At 38.8% G+C, this 14,678-nt stretch overlaps 1 protein-coding gene across 5 annotated transcripts in view; it reads left to right on the top strand.

Annotated features, from left to right (window-relative positions):
• PATJ (PATJ crumbs cell polarity complex component) overlaps positions 1–14,678 on the top strand; it is a 137,550-nt gene that overhangs the window by 92,030 nt on the left and 30,842 nt on the right. For all 5 annotated transcript variants that reach the window (XM_018072283.1, XM_018072285.1, XM_018072284.1 and 2 more), the window contains 5 exons: positions 4,831–4,903; positions 7,004–7,096; positions 11,293–11,364; positions 11,672–11,789; positions 12,379–12,512. In XM_018072283.1, coding sequence (XP_017927772.1) covers positions 4,831–4,903; positions 7,004–7,096; positions 11,293–11,364; positions 11,672–11,789; positions 12,379–12,512 — 490 coding nt within the window. The remainder of the gene's footprint in view (positions 1–4,830; positions 4,904–7,003; positions 7,097–11,292; positions 11,365–11,671; positions 11,790–12,378; positions 12,513–14,678) is intronic.

Raw genomic sequence — 14,678 nt, 5'->3', positions numbered from 1 at the left:
ACCATCCTCCCATTGTGTTCAGTTTTGTGAGTCATTCTTTGGTCTACCTTTATTCTTCAAAAGAAAATTGTCTTGTGCTGTGATGAAACATGAGAAGTGCTTTCAGAGTAAGGGATTTCGCTGATTTAAATACCATCTGTTTGCTGTCCAGAGCCCTCCCACACTGCAGTCATCGTTCTGTTATCTTTGCTTCCTGCTGATGGGATTGTAGCTCCTTGATGAAGCCCACAAATCTCTGTCACCCAACCCCTCCTTCCATTTCCAGGTGTAATTCTAAAGACTATTCTGTTATTTATGGTGGCATGCAAAGGAGAGAGATCCTTCTACTCCAAGGACTGGGAAAGCCAAGACAGTGTCTGGGTTGGCTGTTTAACAGTCCCCATTGCTGTGACTTTGTCACTGGTCTTTGCTCTTCTTTTAAAACTTCCATAAGTAACATTTTATGTTATGTACCAATCTCAAATGCTGTCATACTTCAGATAATAATTTCTTGTTTGTTCTAACCTACATAACCCCGTGTGGGCCATGCACTTAAGAGTTAGACTCAGTGAGCCTTGTGGGTCCCTTCCAAGTCAGAATATTTTGTGATAATTGACCATATTTTAATAGTATAAACTCTGTTTTTACTTGCTTTGATTGCTTAGGTTCTTTCATGTGGGAAAGCTTAAAAAGTAAGCCCTTGCCAGGCACTGTGTGTGCAAGTTTGAACATTTCCTGCTTTCTTCAGAACTGTTTCCTCCTTGCTGTCATACACATGTGGGAACAAGCACACAGTTGAGGAAGTTAAGTAATTTGGGCTCTTTCAAACCTTTGAAGACCTAAGCTATAGTTTATATGTACATTAGTTGTTCATTTAAAATACCTGGATGCATTTGGCTCTCATGTAGTTAGGAGTGGATGGAGAGGAAATGGAGAACAAGACTGTTCTTGCTGCTAATAGGAGAATTTTTTTGAGAAGATGCATAACACAAAGGTCTTTTTGACCCAGCTGAAGGAATAATCCAGTGTGGCTTCTCAGTGTGCAGCTTTCCTGCAGCTCCTCTTTTCCAAAGGAACTTCTAGAGGGAAAACAAAGATGAGAAAATGCAAGATCCTGCCCGGATTTTTTTTTTTAATTAACAAGCAGGATGTGGACAGTATATGTTTTTAGTAATTTGCAGGACTTTATGTCCTGGTGTCACAAGTAGTGGGAGTTCTAAGGCTTACAGAGCAAATGTTTATTCCCATCGTCCACAGATCTGTTCCAGTAAGATGTCATATCACTTCATACAAGAGTTTTTATTCTGATTCTTCATGTACCTTTTATTCCCAAGAAACATCCACAACCACTTACAAAGCTGTTGTCAAATGATCTCTTAGTGTTCATGAACTGTGTAGTTGCAGATAGTTTGGCAGGAGAATTGTGTCCCTTAGTTTAGACAACTAGAGGACATCTGGACTTCTGTGATTAGTCAGCAGTTGTCAGGAGCCCCCAAAGAGCAATTCTATTCATCCTGTCCTAAATTAAGTCATTTAGGTGCTGGGATTGCCCTTTTGAGTGGCTCTGGTTTAGGATTTGGCTTGGGTTTTGTACTGATCATAGAAGTTTAGACTTGTAGGTGAGGTGCTCTGCTTTAGACAGGCAAGGAATCTCATCCACATTAAACAAGGATTTTCTTGGCATTGCATGACAATGAGCTTGTACCACCACAAACCTGAGGGATGTAAGAGTAAGTAAAATGGAAACCAGAAAATTTTTACAAGGGCAGCAGTGACAGGACAAGGAGGAATGGCCTTTAGCTGAAGGAGGGAAGATTCAGATTAGATATTAGGAAGGAATTCTTTGCTAGAAGGGTCATGAGGCACTGGAACAGGTTGCCCAGAGAGATTTTGGGCTCCCCATCTCTGGTTGGATGGGGCTTTGAGCAACCTGGTCTAGTGGAAGGTGTCCCTGCCCTGGAATTTGTGGGAGGAGTGATGAATTCCTTTCCTACTCAGTTTATGTGGTCCCAAAGAAATTTAAACAGCTCTCTGGTACCCACCCAGGAGGTGGGCTCCTATCCCAGTATCAGATACCAACCAGTCTAGGAGCTGGAATAAGAGCCATGAATGTTTGTAATTTTTGCAGATAATGAAGGGGGAACACCCTAAGCCTTCGTGCTGTATAAATTTCATTTATGTTGCTTTGACTTGAGACTATGAAGCTGTGTCTTGACTGTGAAGGGTTTAGACACCTTAACCCCAAGCAATAGTGAGCACTGGTAACTGAGAACAGCTTTTTTGGAGGTGGTTATGGAGCAACTATTGGCAAATACATTGAATTCTCATTTGCAGTCACTGTAATTTGAATATGATGTTCAGACTTCTAAGCTGTCTGCTCCTGCCTCAAAAGAAGATGATTACTCCTTTTAGTTGTAAATAAATTCACATTTTAGTTGAGGACACTTATGGAAGTGGAGAGCAGAAACAGCAATTTATTATTAGATCTGTCACTTTAAAATATGTTCTCACTTTGATTCTGCTTTGAAGCATTCTCCTTTGAAGCAGCATTAAAGTATTTAAATATGTACGAGTCCTAGCAGGGGGAGATTACAAGTTGTGACACTGTGTAACCTTGGGGGGTTTTATATTTTTTCCTTTTTTTCCCAGGGAATTACTGTAAGTGGGTTTTTATTGCTTGAAATAAAAATGGCCATCCATTTAAAGCTGCATAAAGATATTTTCCCACTGATAGAAAAAAAAAAAAGTGTGTCTATATGAAGTCAAAACTAGTTTGGATAATTAATTACATCCCAGTTTGTCAGGAGCTTCTGTGTAGCAATTTTTAGAGTATTTCCTACAAAGATTTATACATACTTTGTTATTTTCTTGTTTAAGTCTAATTGTGAGCTACAGAGTGGGGTTAGTTTTCATGCTGATTGTGCTTTATATAAACTATTATCAGAAAAAACTCTACAGTCAAAGAAAAATTGGGAGGGCTCCGACACCTCGCATGGGATGGTTTATTCTTGTAGGTTAGAAAAGCAACATAATGAGATCGATGTCTCACGAAGATAAGAGGAGGGAGAATGTCCTTGCCCAATATGCCTGGCGGGGGAAAATGCACTTGGAAATTGTGAAATGCTGATGAAATTCCTGGGCTTGGTTCTGTGCCTGCCTCAGATGTGTGTCTTGGCCCCATGTCTCTGCATCACGAACCGCGCCGTGATCTGAGCGTGGTTTCCCACTCTTGCAAGGCTTTGAGCAGGGCCAAGAGGAGAGGCTGGGAGCGAGTACAGAAATGAGCAGCACCCAACCAGTCCCTTTGAATCGTATGGCTGTTTGGTTGAAGATAAGTAAATGAATTCACCAGCCTTTGCCTGCAGGATTTATCATTTCAAATGCCTGTGACTCCCATTTGCTGCTGTGCTGAGAGCTATTGATTCACAGTGTTATTTCTCAGTGATCAGAACATGCTTCTGTTTATTAACTTCATGTGTTTTAGCTTCATGTGTTTAACTCTCAAGGGATAAAATAAGACTTTTTTCTTTCAGGCACTTCTGTAAAACGTTTTTAAGCACATTTTAGTCTAATAACTTATTCTAGAAATTAAAGAGGAAAAATCTTGCTTGTGTCACAGTGCCATGGAATGTAGTAAACAGGACCAGAAATCAAACCCAGAAGACTCACTGCATGAAAAGTCATTTCCTTTCATCTGAGAAGCTGTGAAGCAGCAATATTGCTGATTCCTCCTAAAAAGGAGACCTGCAAAAAGGTTGGAGAGGGACTGTTCACAAAGGCATGAAGTGATGGGATGAGAGGAAATGGCTTGAAACTGAATAAGGGCAGATGTCAATCGGATATGGAAGAAATTCTTCCTTGTGAGGGTGGTGAGACCCTGGCACAGGTTGCCCAGAGAAACTGTGGCTGCCCCATCCCTGGAAGTGTCTAAAAGGCCAGGTTGGATGGGGCTTGGAACCACCTGGGATAGTGGAAGGTGTCTCTGCCCATGGCAGGGGATTGTGATGAGATGAGCCTTAAAGTCCCTTCCTACCCAAACCATTCTATGGTTCTATGATGATTTGCCTTAGATGTTATCACTGAAATCATGTATTACTTGGTTTCATTTTACAGAGGCCAAAAAAATGCAGAGCTAATTCCACAAACCCCATCATTTTAAATGGCAGTTGAGGAAAAACATTAGCAAGGCAGAATACTGTTTAATGAAAAAAAAAATAGGCTTTTGGAAGTCACGAAGTAATCAGATGTCAACTTCAGAAGCATTTTAAAGAGGAGAGAGGAAAAGATGCCATACATCATAAGCATCTTGGTGAAAATAATGCAGGGAGAATCAGTGTTCATCTCCTCTTATCCCTGCATTTCATAACATTTATTCCAAGTTTTTACATTAAATCTTTTAGAAAATACCACAAAAGGAACAACAAAAAAAAAAGAAAACGCAATCTAATACGTTACAACAGATATTGTATTTCAGTAATGTGGATGTGAGACTATAAACAAGCAGCTTACTGACATGGACACTATTAGAAGAGGCTAACGAAGTGTTAGCACATCTGCTGATGTGTAGGGACCATAAACTCCAACTGCATCCTCTGCTAATCCACACAAAATCAGATTTCCAAAGGATGTGATGTCAGCACGCCCCAGATGAAACTACTGTGGTCCCAAGAAGGGATGTGATCTGTTTGCAAGCAAAGAAGAGCCAAAATGAAGTGCTTTTCTAAGCTTTAACTCTGGTAGGCAACAGTGAATTTTTGTGCTACTGAGAGTAATTTCTTGATGGGCAGAACCAACTCAAAAGGAAAGTTTGTCCATGATGGTTTGGTGTGTAACATGTTCTTTGTTGTACAGGAGTGAAGATGCAGTCAATCAGATGGCTGTTACTCCCTTCCCATTACCTTCAGGCTCCCATTCTTCCATTGAGGTAAGGTTTGTGGGTTGTTATTTTTAATTAGAGATTGCTAAATTAGATAGATTAATCATAATTAGCAGCTCATGATAAGTTCGAGCACCTTGTCTAATTAAACCCTGAATCATAAAATGCGTTGGGTAGAGACTTGACCTAATAGGCTTATTTTCCCCGTCTCTTTTTTATTGATCTCAGTGTTACTGAAAGGCATTAGCAGCAGGTATTAAAGATGTTATTGCTGTACAGGAGGAAGTGTAGGCTTCAAACTAAAACCTTGCATCTCCTAACCTGCTCCTTTTTCAGCTGGTTAGAGTAGTCGTGGTGAGGAACTTTTGCCTAGAACAACCTTCCAATGCAAAAACTATCTTAGTTTAGTAATGTTACCAGTGTTTTCCATCAGTAGAGTTGCTGCCTCAGGCCCAGTGCAGACTGATTTCTTTCCTGAGCACCGTGAATCCCTGCAGGGTCACCACACTGTTATTATTTTGACATCTCAATGTGGCGTAACTAAATTTTCTAGATAAACTACATGCTTAGCCTTGCTGTTGCTTTTTAATTCTATTTCTGTTAGAGCTAATAAAGCAAAAGATGCTTTATAATTAAATTGAGGTTTGGTCTTGCCTTGATGAAATTCATGTGCATTGAACTCCTGGTATTTCCATGAGCATCATTGTGATCCCTCAGCACAGGTCCATGTGAGGTAATGCTGGATGCATCTCCTGTTTGCATCTCCTTGCTTGCTGTTGCATTCCAGGTTATTTTACCACTGATGGCTGTTCCATGCAGGCCTAGTGCTGTACAGTGCAAGAACTGTTTAGATTTTATTTGTATCTGAGTAATATTTGGACATGCTTTGGCTTCTCGTTCTCACCTTCATCCCAGCAGCATGTCCCGTGTGCAACTGGTACATTGCAAATTACAGTTTACAGAGTTTGTTTTATTTTTATTGACTCTTTAATACCTGCATTTGTTCCCAGCTTTTTTTAATATTTGTGTCTTCAGGATGAAGCAGGAAACTTTGTTTAGGCACATTCTGTGCTGTGGTCAAATAACTGTAATTAGACTCTACCAAAGCCTGTGTTGTGTTTGTCTTTAGAGGGAGATGCTTGTGGGTTGAGTTTCATGCATTAATGGCAAGCTCTTACTATTTACATTATGTTTGTTTTATAAGTAAATGCAGGTTTTTACTTATAGCTAGTATTTTTTTTATTATCTAAAATAAATGTAACCAAAAATAGTGATGTTGTACAGAAGTATGCATTGCTTTCCTTTGGCAGCTCTTCCTGTCTTTAAATAAAGAAAAAAAGCCTTATATCCTGAAATTATATCTTCAAATGTCTTTGAAATAACCGAATAAATATTTAACATTGTGTCTTATGTGCACCCTGCGTGTAGCTTGTCAGATCACATTAAATAGCCTGGCTGGTGTAATGGAATATCAGGGTGCCATAGTTACCATCTATTATTGTGTTAGTTTCCTTCGTCTTATCTCTTTATCTTCATCTGATCTCTTAATATTCATCTTATGCACTTCAATGTAAAATGTCTAATGAAAATTCAGAAATAATTTTGTTTCTATGACTGAAGGTATTGAAAATTTATTTTTTGCAGATAGTTCATTTTTCTTTGCAAGAGAGAACAGCTCCAAATTTGGATCAATTATTTTAAAATTAAGTAAATCAAACTAATAGATAAAAATCTTTCCAAATTCGGGACCTGCTTGGTTTAAAAAAGGGAATGAGAATCAGCATGTTAAATTTTACATGTAACTGAATTAGTGATACTTTAGACTAGGCAGGTTTAGATGGGATATTGGGAAGAAATGGAGGGTGGTGAGGCTCTGGCACAGGTTGCCCAGAGAAACTGTGGCTGGCCCATCCCTGAAGGTGTCCAAGACCGAGTTGAACGGGGCTTGGAGCAACCTAGTGGGATAGTGGAAGGTGTCCCTGCCCATGGCAGGGGATGGAACGGAATGATCTTCCAACCCAAACCATTCCATGATTCTACCAACCTGTTCAAACTAGGCTTCCTGTAATGTGCTGAGTATGAAACAGAGATATCGAGGAGGCCTCTTCATACATCTGTTTAAAAACTCTTGTCAATCCTTTCCCCCAGGATCATGGTGGCACTGGACCTGCAAGTGGTGATGAAGACCCAAGTTTGGAAGTTGTCATGAAAAGTTTGACTGATGAGGAATCCAACAAAGCTGTAAGAGACTTAAAACAACATTTAATCATTGATTAGAGCTTAGGAAATGGAGGCTCACTGGCTTGATTGCTTTTCTCTGCTTTTTCATTGGAGCGTTGCAGCACTTATGTCAAAAAATACCCAGTATAGGTAAAAGCAAGTTCTCAGCTTTACATACACAGACTGTTTTAATGAACTAAGCAGTCAGTATAATTTGTTAAAATATCGAGATAAGAGTTTTCATGTAGCCTTTTGGCCCTCTCTTGGATTCTTGGTGAGTGAAGGCATTGAGTTTCCACTCCTGCCATCCATGTGTGACAAGCTTCAGAAAAAAGCCTGGTTTGTAAATTGTATTCTTATTTATATTCATAACTTCATAAATTCTAAGGCCAAAATGTCTATTATCATAATCTAGTCTTGCCTCCTGAATAACACAGCTATAGAGTTACTCTCAGCAATTTCTACATTAAGCTCATAACTTGTGGTTTAATGTGGGTCTGTCAGTGTGCACTGTAATAAATACTCAACTTCTCATTGATACAGATGGAACTTTTTGTTGTTTAATAGGTCGGGATTGTGCATTATCAGAAATCTGAAAGTCCTTCAGGGTGCAACTCTAATCTCTTTTTTTTGGACTCTATGTTAAATAAAGTTTAAAATGGAAAACTACTAAACATAACTAACCTAGAGGTGCCTAAAATTTGCTGAGGCAGATTTTTTGCCCTTCTCCTGTTTCAAGGAGTGCATTGGCTGAGACTTGCTGTGCCTGCACAGTCTGTATGTGTCCTCAGCTAAGAAAACCTGACATTTTTGGATGGTTTCTCTTTTACGTGTTTTCTTCCTGCCCCATCATGTCTTTTGCAGAGTGTCCTGGGTTTTGCAAATATAAATTGAATATACATAATGTTCTGTAGCTAGTAAGTAATTAATGAGTCTGTGAACTCCAAGAGTTAGAAAGTGTTATGTGCTATTCAGTCATTAGAATTAATCACCATGGATTGATTTATGTTCCTAATGGATTACAAAGAAGTTGAATTATTGCTATTTGGTAGCTTTGTGCACAGTCCTTTGATAGGCTGGAATATAAATGAATCAGAGTTTTATTGTATGTATTTACAGGTGTTATTCACCTGATTTTATTAGAGTTCTTGCTCAACTTGGCAAGAAACTTTAGAGAATTTACAAGGTAATATGAGAAATTGCTTAAAGACTGAAGTGGATAAAAATATATAAAATCTCTTATACAAAAATGAACTCTTGTTATAAACTATTGTGCTGTGCAGCTTTTTGAATAATATTAGAGGAGGAAAAAAATTGCAGCAATCCAAGAGAGGTGTGGAGGGAAGATACCTCTGGAACAACAGGAAACCCAGTATATATTGGCAGCTTCTTTTCAGACTTGAAGCAAGAAAGAAGGGAACTGTGAAGCCAAAAGGTAGGAGTTGAAAAGTTTAAAAAAAAAAAAAAGATGAGTTGTCCAAAATAGAGCAGTGGCAGGAAGGTAAGAGAAGACAAAGGCCTTCATTCAGTGGATATTTGCTTAGAGGTGGCTCGCTAATTTCTCCATTAAATAAACACTATTGAAAAGTTTAGGGCTAGGAGGTGGATTTAGAAAAGTATTGGAATGTCTATAGATCCAACTGCTTGTTCCATAACACCTTCAGTTGGGCCAGACCTTGGTTTAGGAGTATAAATGGATGAAAAATAGTGGCAAAAGGCAGTTTCGTAATTTCAATTGTCTTTCCATCAGGATTTTAAAACTACATGGCAAATATTTCTGAGTGTATCTTAAGTTCAGTAATACTGATGGTTGTGATTGTTCCCTTCTGACTAAAAGGAAGTGGGTTTGTAGTCACACTGGCATTAAGACTCTGACACAGCAGAGCAGCACAAGAAAGCTCAGTATTTTGGGGAAAAGAGATTTCTCTTGCAGTCTTTAGTGACTGTAGAGGCAAAAGAAAACCCAGTGCCTTGTTTTTCAGAGCATGATGGTTGTTACTAGAGCCTCAGTGCTACTTCACCGTTGTTGTTGAATTTCTCAGTCATGTGTCAGGAGAAATCAGGAATGTAAAAGTCAACAAGTAAGATTAAGTTCACTGAGTAAATAAAAAGTATGTGCTTATCAGCAGAGATCTTCCACAAGTATGTACAGCTCAAAGCATGGGCAGGATGTCTCACCAAGTGACAGCTGTAATAAAAGGAAAACTAAAAAAATTCGCATCGTTCTTCATTCATCTGTTGCTGATAAATTTGTCAGTCTCTCCCAACATACTCTTTGTTGTCACTTCATCACTTTAAAAGCTATAAAGTTCTATAATGGACATCATTGTAGACTTGGATGATAAGAAGGGGGAAGGAAAACAACTTTACTTCTGAACTGGAGCCAGTGGAAGTGTTAGGCAAAGTCTGAGTGTTTATTAGCTGAGGTTTGAGGTGGCCTGAGAGAAGGTTGTGGGTTTCTGAGGACTGGAGCAATCTCGCTTTCCACGAAGTGTTGTTGGAAGAGAATTGATATAAGAGGACTTTGAGATGTTCTGGAAAGTTTTAATTCAACAAAGGTAAATATGGTATGTGAAAATGGATTCATTTTCCTTTAAAGATTTGAACCTGGAAAAATAATGTGTCTTTACCACAAACAGAAAACACAATCTTGAAACATTGGCAAAGAGGAGGAGCTTTGTGAAAATGCTTTTGGATGGATTTGAGGGGTTTAAATTAGATTAAATCAGTCAGTTGCAGGCTTATGACAAATCCTGAGTGTCCAATTTGGTGCTTATTTTATTCAGGTACCTCCACCACAGTCTTAGTTAAAAGATTAGAGAGATGTAAAGATGATGCTTGGTGTTTACTTGATGTTCAAGATGAAGTTTCAGATTTCAGTCACATATCACAATGAAAAAGGGAAGTCTGAAATAATTTTTCATTGCTCACTAAAACAATCTCTCAGAAAATGACAAAGCGGTCTTCCCATTTCTCCCCTGACACCTCTGATAATACAATGAGATCACCACTTTATCTTTTTTCCCGTTATCCATTTGGATAATTGTTAGAGTTGTAGAACTACAACTTGGAGAAAAATGCAGGGGAAAAAAAAAGATCCTGTGGGACTTGGCATCATTTAACATAAAACTTTAGCAAACAAGGCCAGTATTTTCAAGCTTGGTTACCTAAAATTTGATTTGCCTTTTTTTTTTTTAATGTATGAATTGTCATCTTAATTAGAAATTCTTTTGAGATGCAGAATATCTCTGTTGTCTTTTGAAGCTGGTACTCAGCTTTTCTGCAAACAGGGTTGTTTATCAGGGTTTTTAACATCAGGGAAGATAACTGATACTGGAATCAAAGTGACCCCAGTTTGGCTATGAGCTAACGAGGGAGAACACTGTAACTATCTGGAAGCAGTTGTAGAAGTAAGAGATAAAAAATATATTTTAGTGGTTTGCAAGGATTCAAAAAGAAATAAGGCTACAAGTGGAGCCTGTGATTGAAATACCATTGTTGGAGATCTTAATAATGAGGCCGGAGGATGCATTTTAAGCAGTTATTTTATCTAAGAGTACCAAAAAGGGAGGAGGAGAGAGCAGATGACTTTGAGCCCTGTTCTGCTGTGGGCACTGAGGGGAATTGCTGTCCTGGTCATTCCAGAGGACACACTTCCTTCTTCTATAGAGCTTCATGTTGCTCTGGAGCAACATAGAGCACATGTGATAATCTCCTCCCTGAAGGTCCCTCCCTTACGTTGTATGGCTTCAAAACTGTGGGGTGTGTTTTTAATAATTCCTCTGTTCACACTGGATTTTTCTCTTCTCATTTTGGATTTCAGCTTTGTTTGGTGCTGCAAATGGACTTACACAAAGAAATTATAGAATCTTAGAACCCAACTCAAATTCTAGGTTTGCCATGGGCAGGGACACCTTGTACTAGACCAGGTTGCTCCAAACCCCATCCAACCTGGCCTTGGACACTTCCAGGGATGGGGCAGGCACAGCTTCTCTGGGCAACCTGTGCCAGGGCCTCACTACCCTCACAGGGAGGAATTCCTTTCCAATATCCCATCTAGCCCTGCCCTCTGACAGTGGGAAACCATTCCCTCTTGTCCTGTCACTCCAAAATATCACTGCATTAGCAGAGAATCATCATTTTGAGTTCTGGAGGATATTTTATTTAAGCTAAAGAGACATTTTCAATGCACCTAACTTTCTTTTTTTCTTTTTTAGGATGTGAAACATAAAGCTGAGAAACCAGTGGTGGCAGATGAGCAGGAAACAGAGGAGCAGCTCCCAGAAAATGTACGGTTGTTTAGGAAAATATCTCTGTGTTTATGTTAACCAGAAAGGGAGGGTTCTGAGGGCTTCATCTAGTTGAAGAGTGAGTGATTTATGAGGGGAAGGGGCTAACTGGGGAGACATTAAAATAATTTTATTGGTGGAAACTTGAAAAATTACTTCTTTTTAAGTATGTGGAAATTGCTTATTTTCCTTCTATTAAGTTTGAGGATTTAGTAAGGTATGATAATGAACAGCTAATGATAATATCAACTTAATGTGCTATTCTATGACTGATAACTGATCTCTCTTGCTTCTGCTTTGCTTTTAGGACCTCAACCAGATCAAACAATCTAAATCTTCAACTAAAGTGCCAGTCAGCTTACAGGAGATACCCCTGGAGCCAGCACCTACTTACCTTTCTCCAGAGGCAGAAGTCACCAGCCGTAGTATGAACCAGTTCTTTTTTTCACAATATAGTGTATTTTTAATACCTTAACCCAGGATGGATGTTTCCATTTTTCTTTCCAGATAACTTTTACTGAGATTTTTTTTTTCTTTGAACATCCAATGACCTATTTTTTTATAGTGTTTGTATTTTTCTCTCATTTTACAGTTTTTGAGAGCTTGAAGGTGTCTTTACTTGTTTTTCTTGACTTCTACGTACGAAGGTCTTGTTCCTGTTTTTGAGTAAAGTACAAGTCAAGACAGTTTGGGAAATTTGTCTGTTCCATGGTGCTGGAATATGTACTTATCTGTCCTGAATTGATCGGGACCCCTTGCCATCGTGATCTGAATTGTCTAGGTTTTAACTGAATTAGATGTGCTCCCAGACGTTTACTCTGAACATTTACTTCCAGAACTCAAGTTGTTCTGATTTAAAGAATTCAGAGGTGACTCAGAATAGTCCTCTAGTTCAGTTGTTTAAAATTAATAGGAAAATATGAGCTTATTAGTTGTTGTTGTACAATTCCTTTGGTGGTTTTAATTTTCTTATTGTATAGTGTAACTTATTTTTTTACCTTTTTATGGTCTTAGGTGTCTTTCCACCTCCACTGCCTGTGGATCCAGCAACATGTCCCATAGTTCCAGGGCAAGAGATGACTATAGAGATATCTAAGGGTCGGTCAGGCCTGGGACTCAGCATCGTTGGGGGGAAAGACACTCCACTGGTGAGTTTCTATTAATCTAGTATTTGCTGTCCTTTTTAAAGAATAGCAGGCAAAGACAAAGAAAACATGGAAAATAATAATGCCCTTAATGTCTAATTGCTGTAATGAGTTGTTCAGGACAGGGAGGACAAACCAACAACTCCAGTCTCCAATAATAATTGATAGTTTTGCCTTTTATCAGATCAGTTGCTGTTCCTGTTTAAATTGAAAGGTTTATGTTTCAGTAATGCTTTCTGCTATGGTCAGAGGTTACAAGTGTATATTCTTTTATTTAACCATTATGAATTAAGAGTTGCAAGCAGGTAAGTTACCAGAATGGTTGGACTAGAAATTAATGGTGCAGAGGCAGAGCTGCTTCAGCAAGGTTAACACCTCTGTCTGGAGAGCAGAAATGCTTAGTAGCTGTTTAAATAAACTGTGATTTATTTGCTTGACAGCAAAGCCCTTGCTGAACAGAGGTAAACCAAAGGTAATCTTTTATTGTTTTCTGTGTCTTTTGGCTTAATCTGCCTCTTGGATGTTCTGTTTATTAAACAAATATCTTCAGATGAATTAAAGCATATCAATTCAAGTGTAAGCTCAACAAGTTGGTTGCTAAACCCTTCTCTGCCTCTGCTCTTGCTGTTTCCTCTCCCTTTTCCATTTAAGAGAAATTATGCTACAGTGTAAAAGATGCCAGATTGGGTTTTTTGAATGTCAGATTCAGTTCTTTCAGTAAACAATTCTACTGCCGAGATATCTTTACTGGATTCTCCTGAATCCCCTGCCACAGAGACACTTCAGGCAGTGGAGCCACTCTGGTACATGCAGATGGTCCCCAAAATATCATAGTGGGGCGTCATTAAGCCATGAAGTGCAGTGAATGTCAGCAGGTACAGATAATTTCAATGTAGCAGTCCTCTTCCAAGAGACCAAGAAAAAAAGAAGAAAAACAGTTCAAAGGAAAAAAGAAAGGAAATTGAAAGGAAAAAGACAGTTTTGTTTTGCCAAGTGTAGGCTGTACCTTTTACAGCATTGAAACTGAAATTGGAAAAAGTTCAGCTTTTGGTCCCGTTTATCCCGGTCTCCAATTATGCAGAGTTAGGTTGAATTGCTCTGTTTCACATAGAGATGGAAATGAGTTATGTTGAAGGCTTAAATCAGCCTGTATGGTTTTCACTCTCTCCATCCACGCACAGTTTTGTCCCAGTCCTTTTTTTGTCAGGCTCCTTAGTGTTGAGTAAATTCAAATAAGTTGCTCAGTGTTAGTCATCTCCCTGCTTTTTCATTTAACTGGAATTTGGAAATAATACATGGCAGTCTGTCAGACACAATATGGTGCTTGTCTTTCATGAGATTTTAATACAAATAAATGAAAATTGTAAATAGCTGCTTTACAGAGCAGATGAGAAAAATGCAAAGGATTTTATTCTTTAAATTGAGTAAATGGTTTTCGTTAAGTGTTGTACTTCCATTAGTTCATTCATTAAAGTGTCCTCGTAGGAATTGATTTTAAAAATCTATGCACTTGAGTGCCGTAACTAAACCTATGAAGGGAGGGAGGTCCAACTTCCCACTTTCTGATCCTCGACTTACAGGACGTACCAAAATGAGTCCCTGTTTCTTTTCATACTTCTGAATCTGCTCATTCAAAGGCAAGAAATGGTGTTTCATAAGGAACAATTTGCTTTTGGGAAACCACATTCTAATCTGACCATTTGCCATGTGCAGAGACCCTCTCTGGGATTCTCCATAACTTGCTTATGCAAAATGGTCTGTGCAAACCTTTCTCCTCAGGGCAGGCACTCAGGGTTGTGTCTTTAATGAGATCCAAGAATCCTAGAATAGTTTGAGTTGGAAGGGACCTTCAAGATCATCCAGTTCCAACCCCCTACCATGGGCAGGGAACCTCCCATTGCACTGCTTTGTGCTTCTGATCTCCCCCAAATTACTTTGCTGCCTTTCCTTTTCTGCCATGAAGTCAGAAAACCTTTTGTAAAGAGTTGAAGTTCACATGATATAACAGAGAGTAAAAGCAAATATTCCTCAGGGCTATAGGGAAGTTTCTGTCTTGCTGAATTTCATGGTTTAAAGAGGAAATGTAACAAAATAGGTACATGGAATTGAGTGATGTATTTGTCTTGCTCTCTGTCATTTGTTTTTAACTCAGTTATATAGATGGACATC

The sequence above is a fragment of the Manacus vitellinus genome, unplaced genomic scaffold, assembly GCF_001715985.3.
Source record: "Manacus vitellinus isolate BGI_N305 unplaced genomic scaffold, ASM171598v3 scaffold_21_pilon, whole genome shotgun sequence".
Classification (NCBI taxonomy): domain Eukaryota; kingdom Metazoa; phylum Chordata; class Aves; order Passeriformes; family Pipridae; genus Manacus; species Manacus vitellinus.
This window is presented reverse-complemented; position numbering and strand designations above follow the sequence as displayed.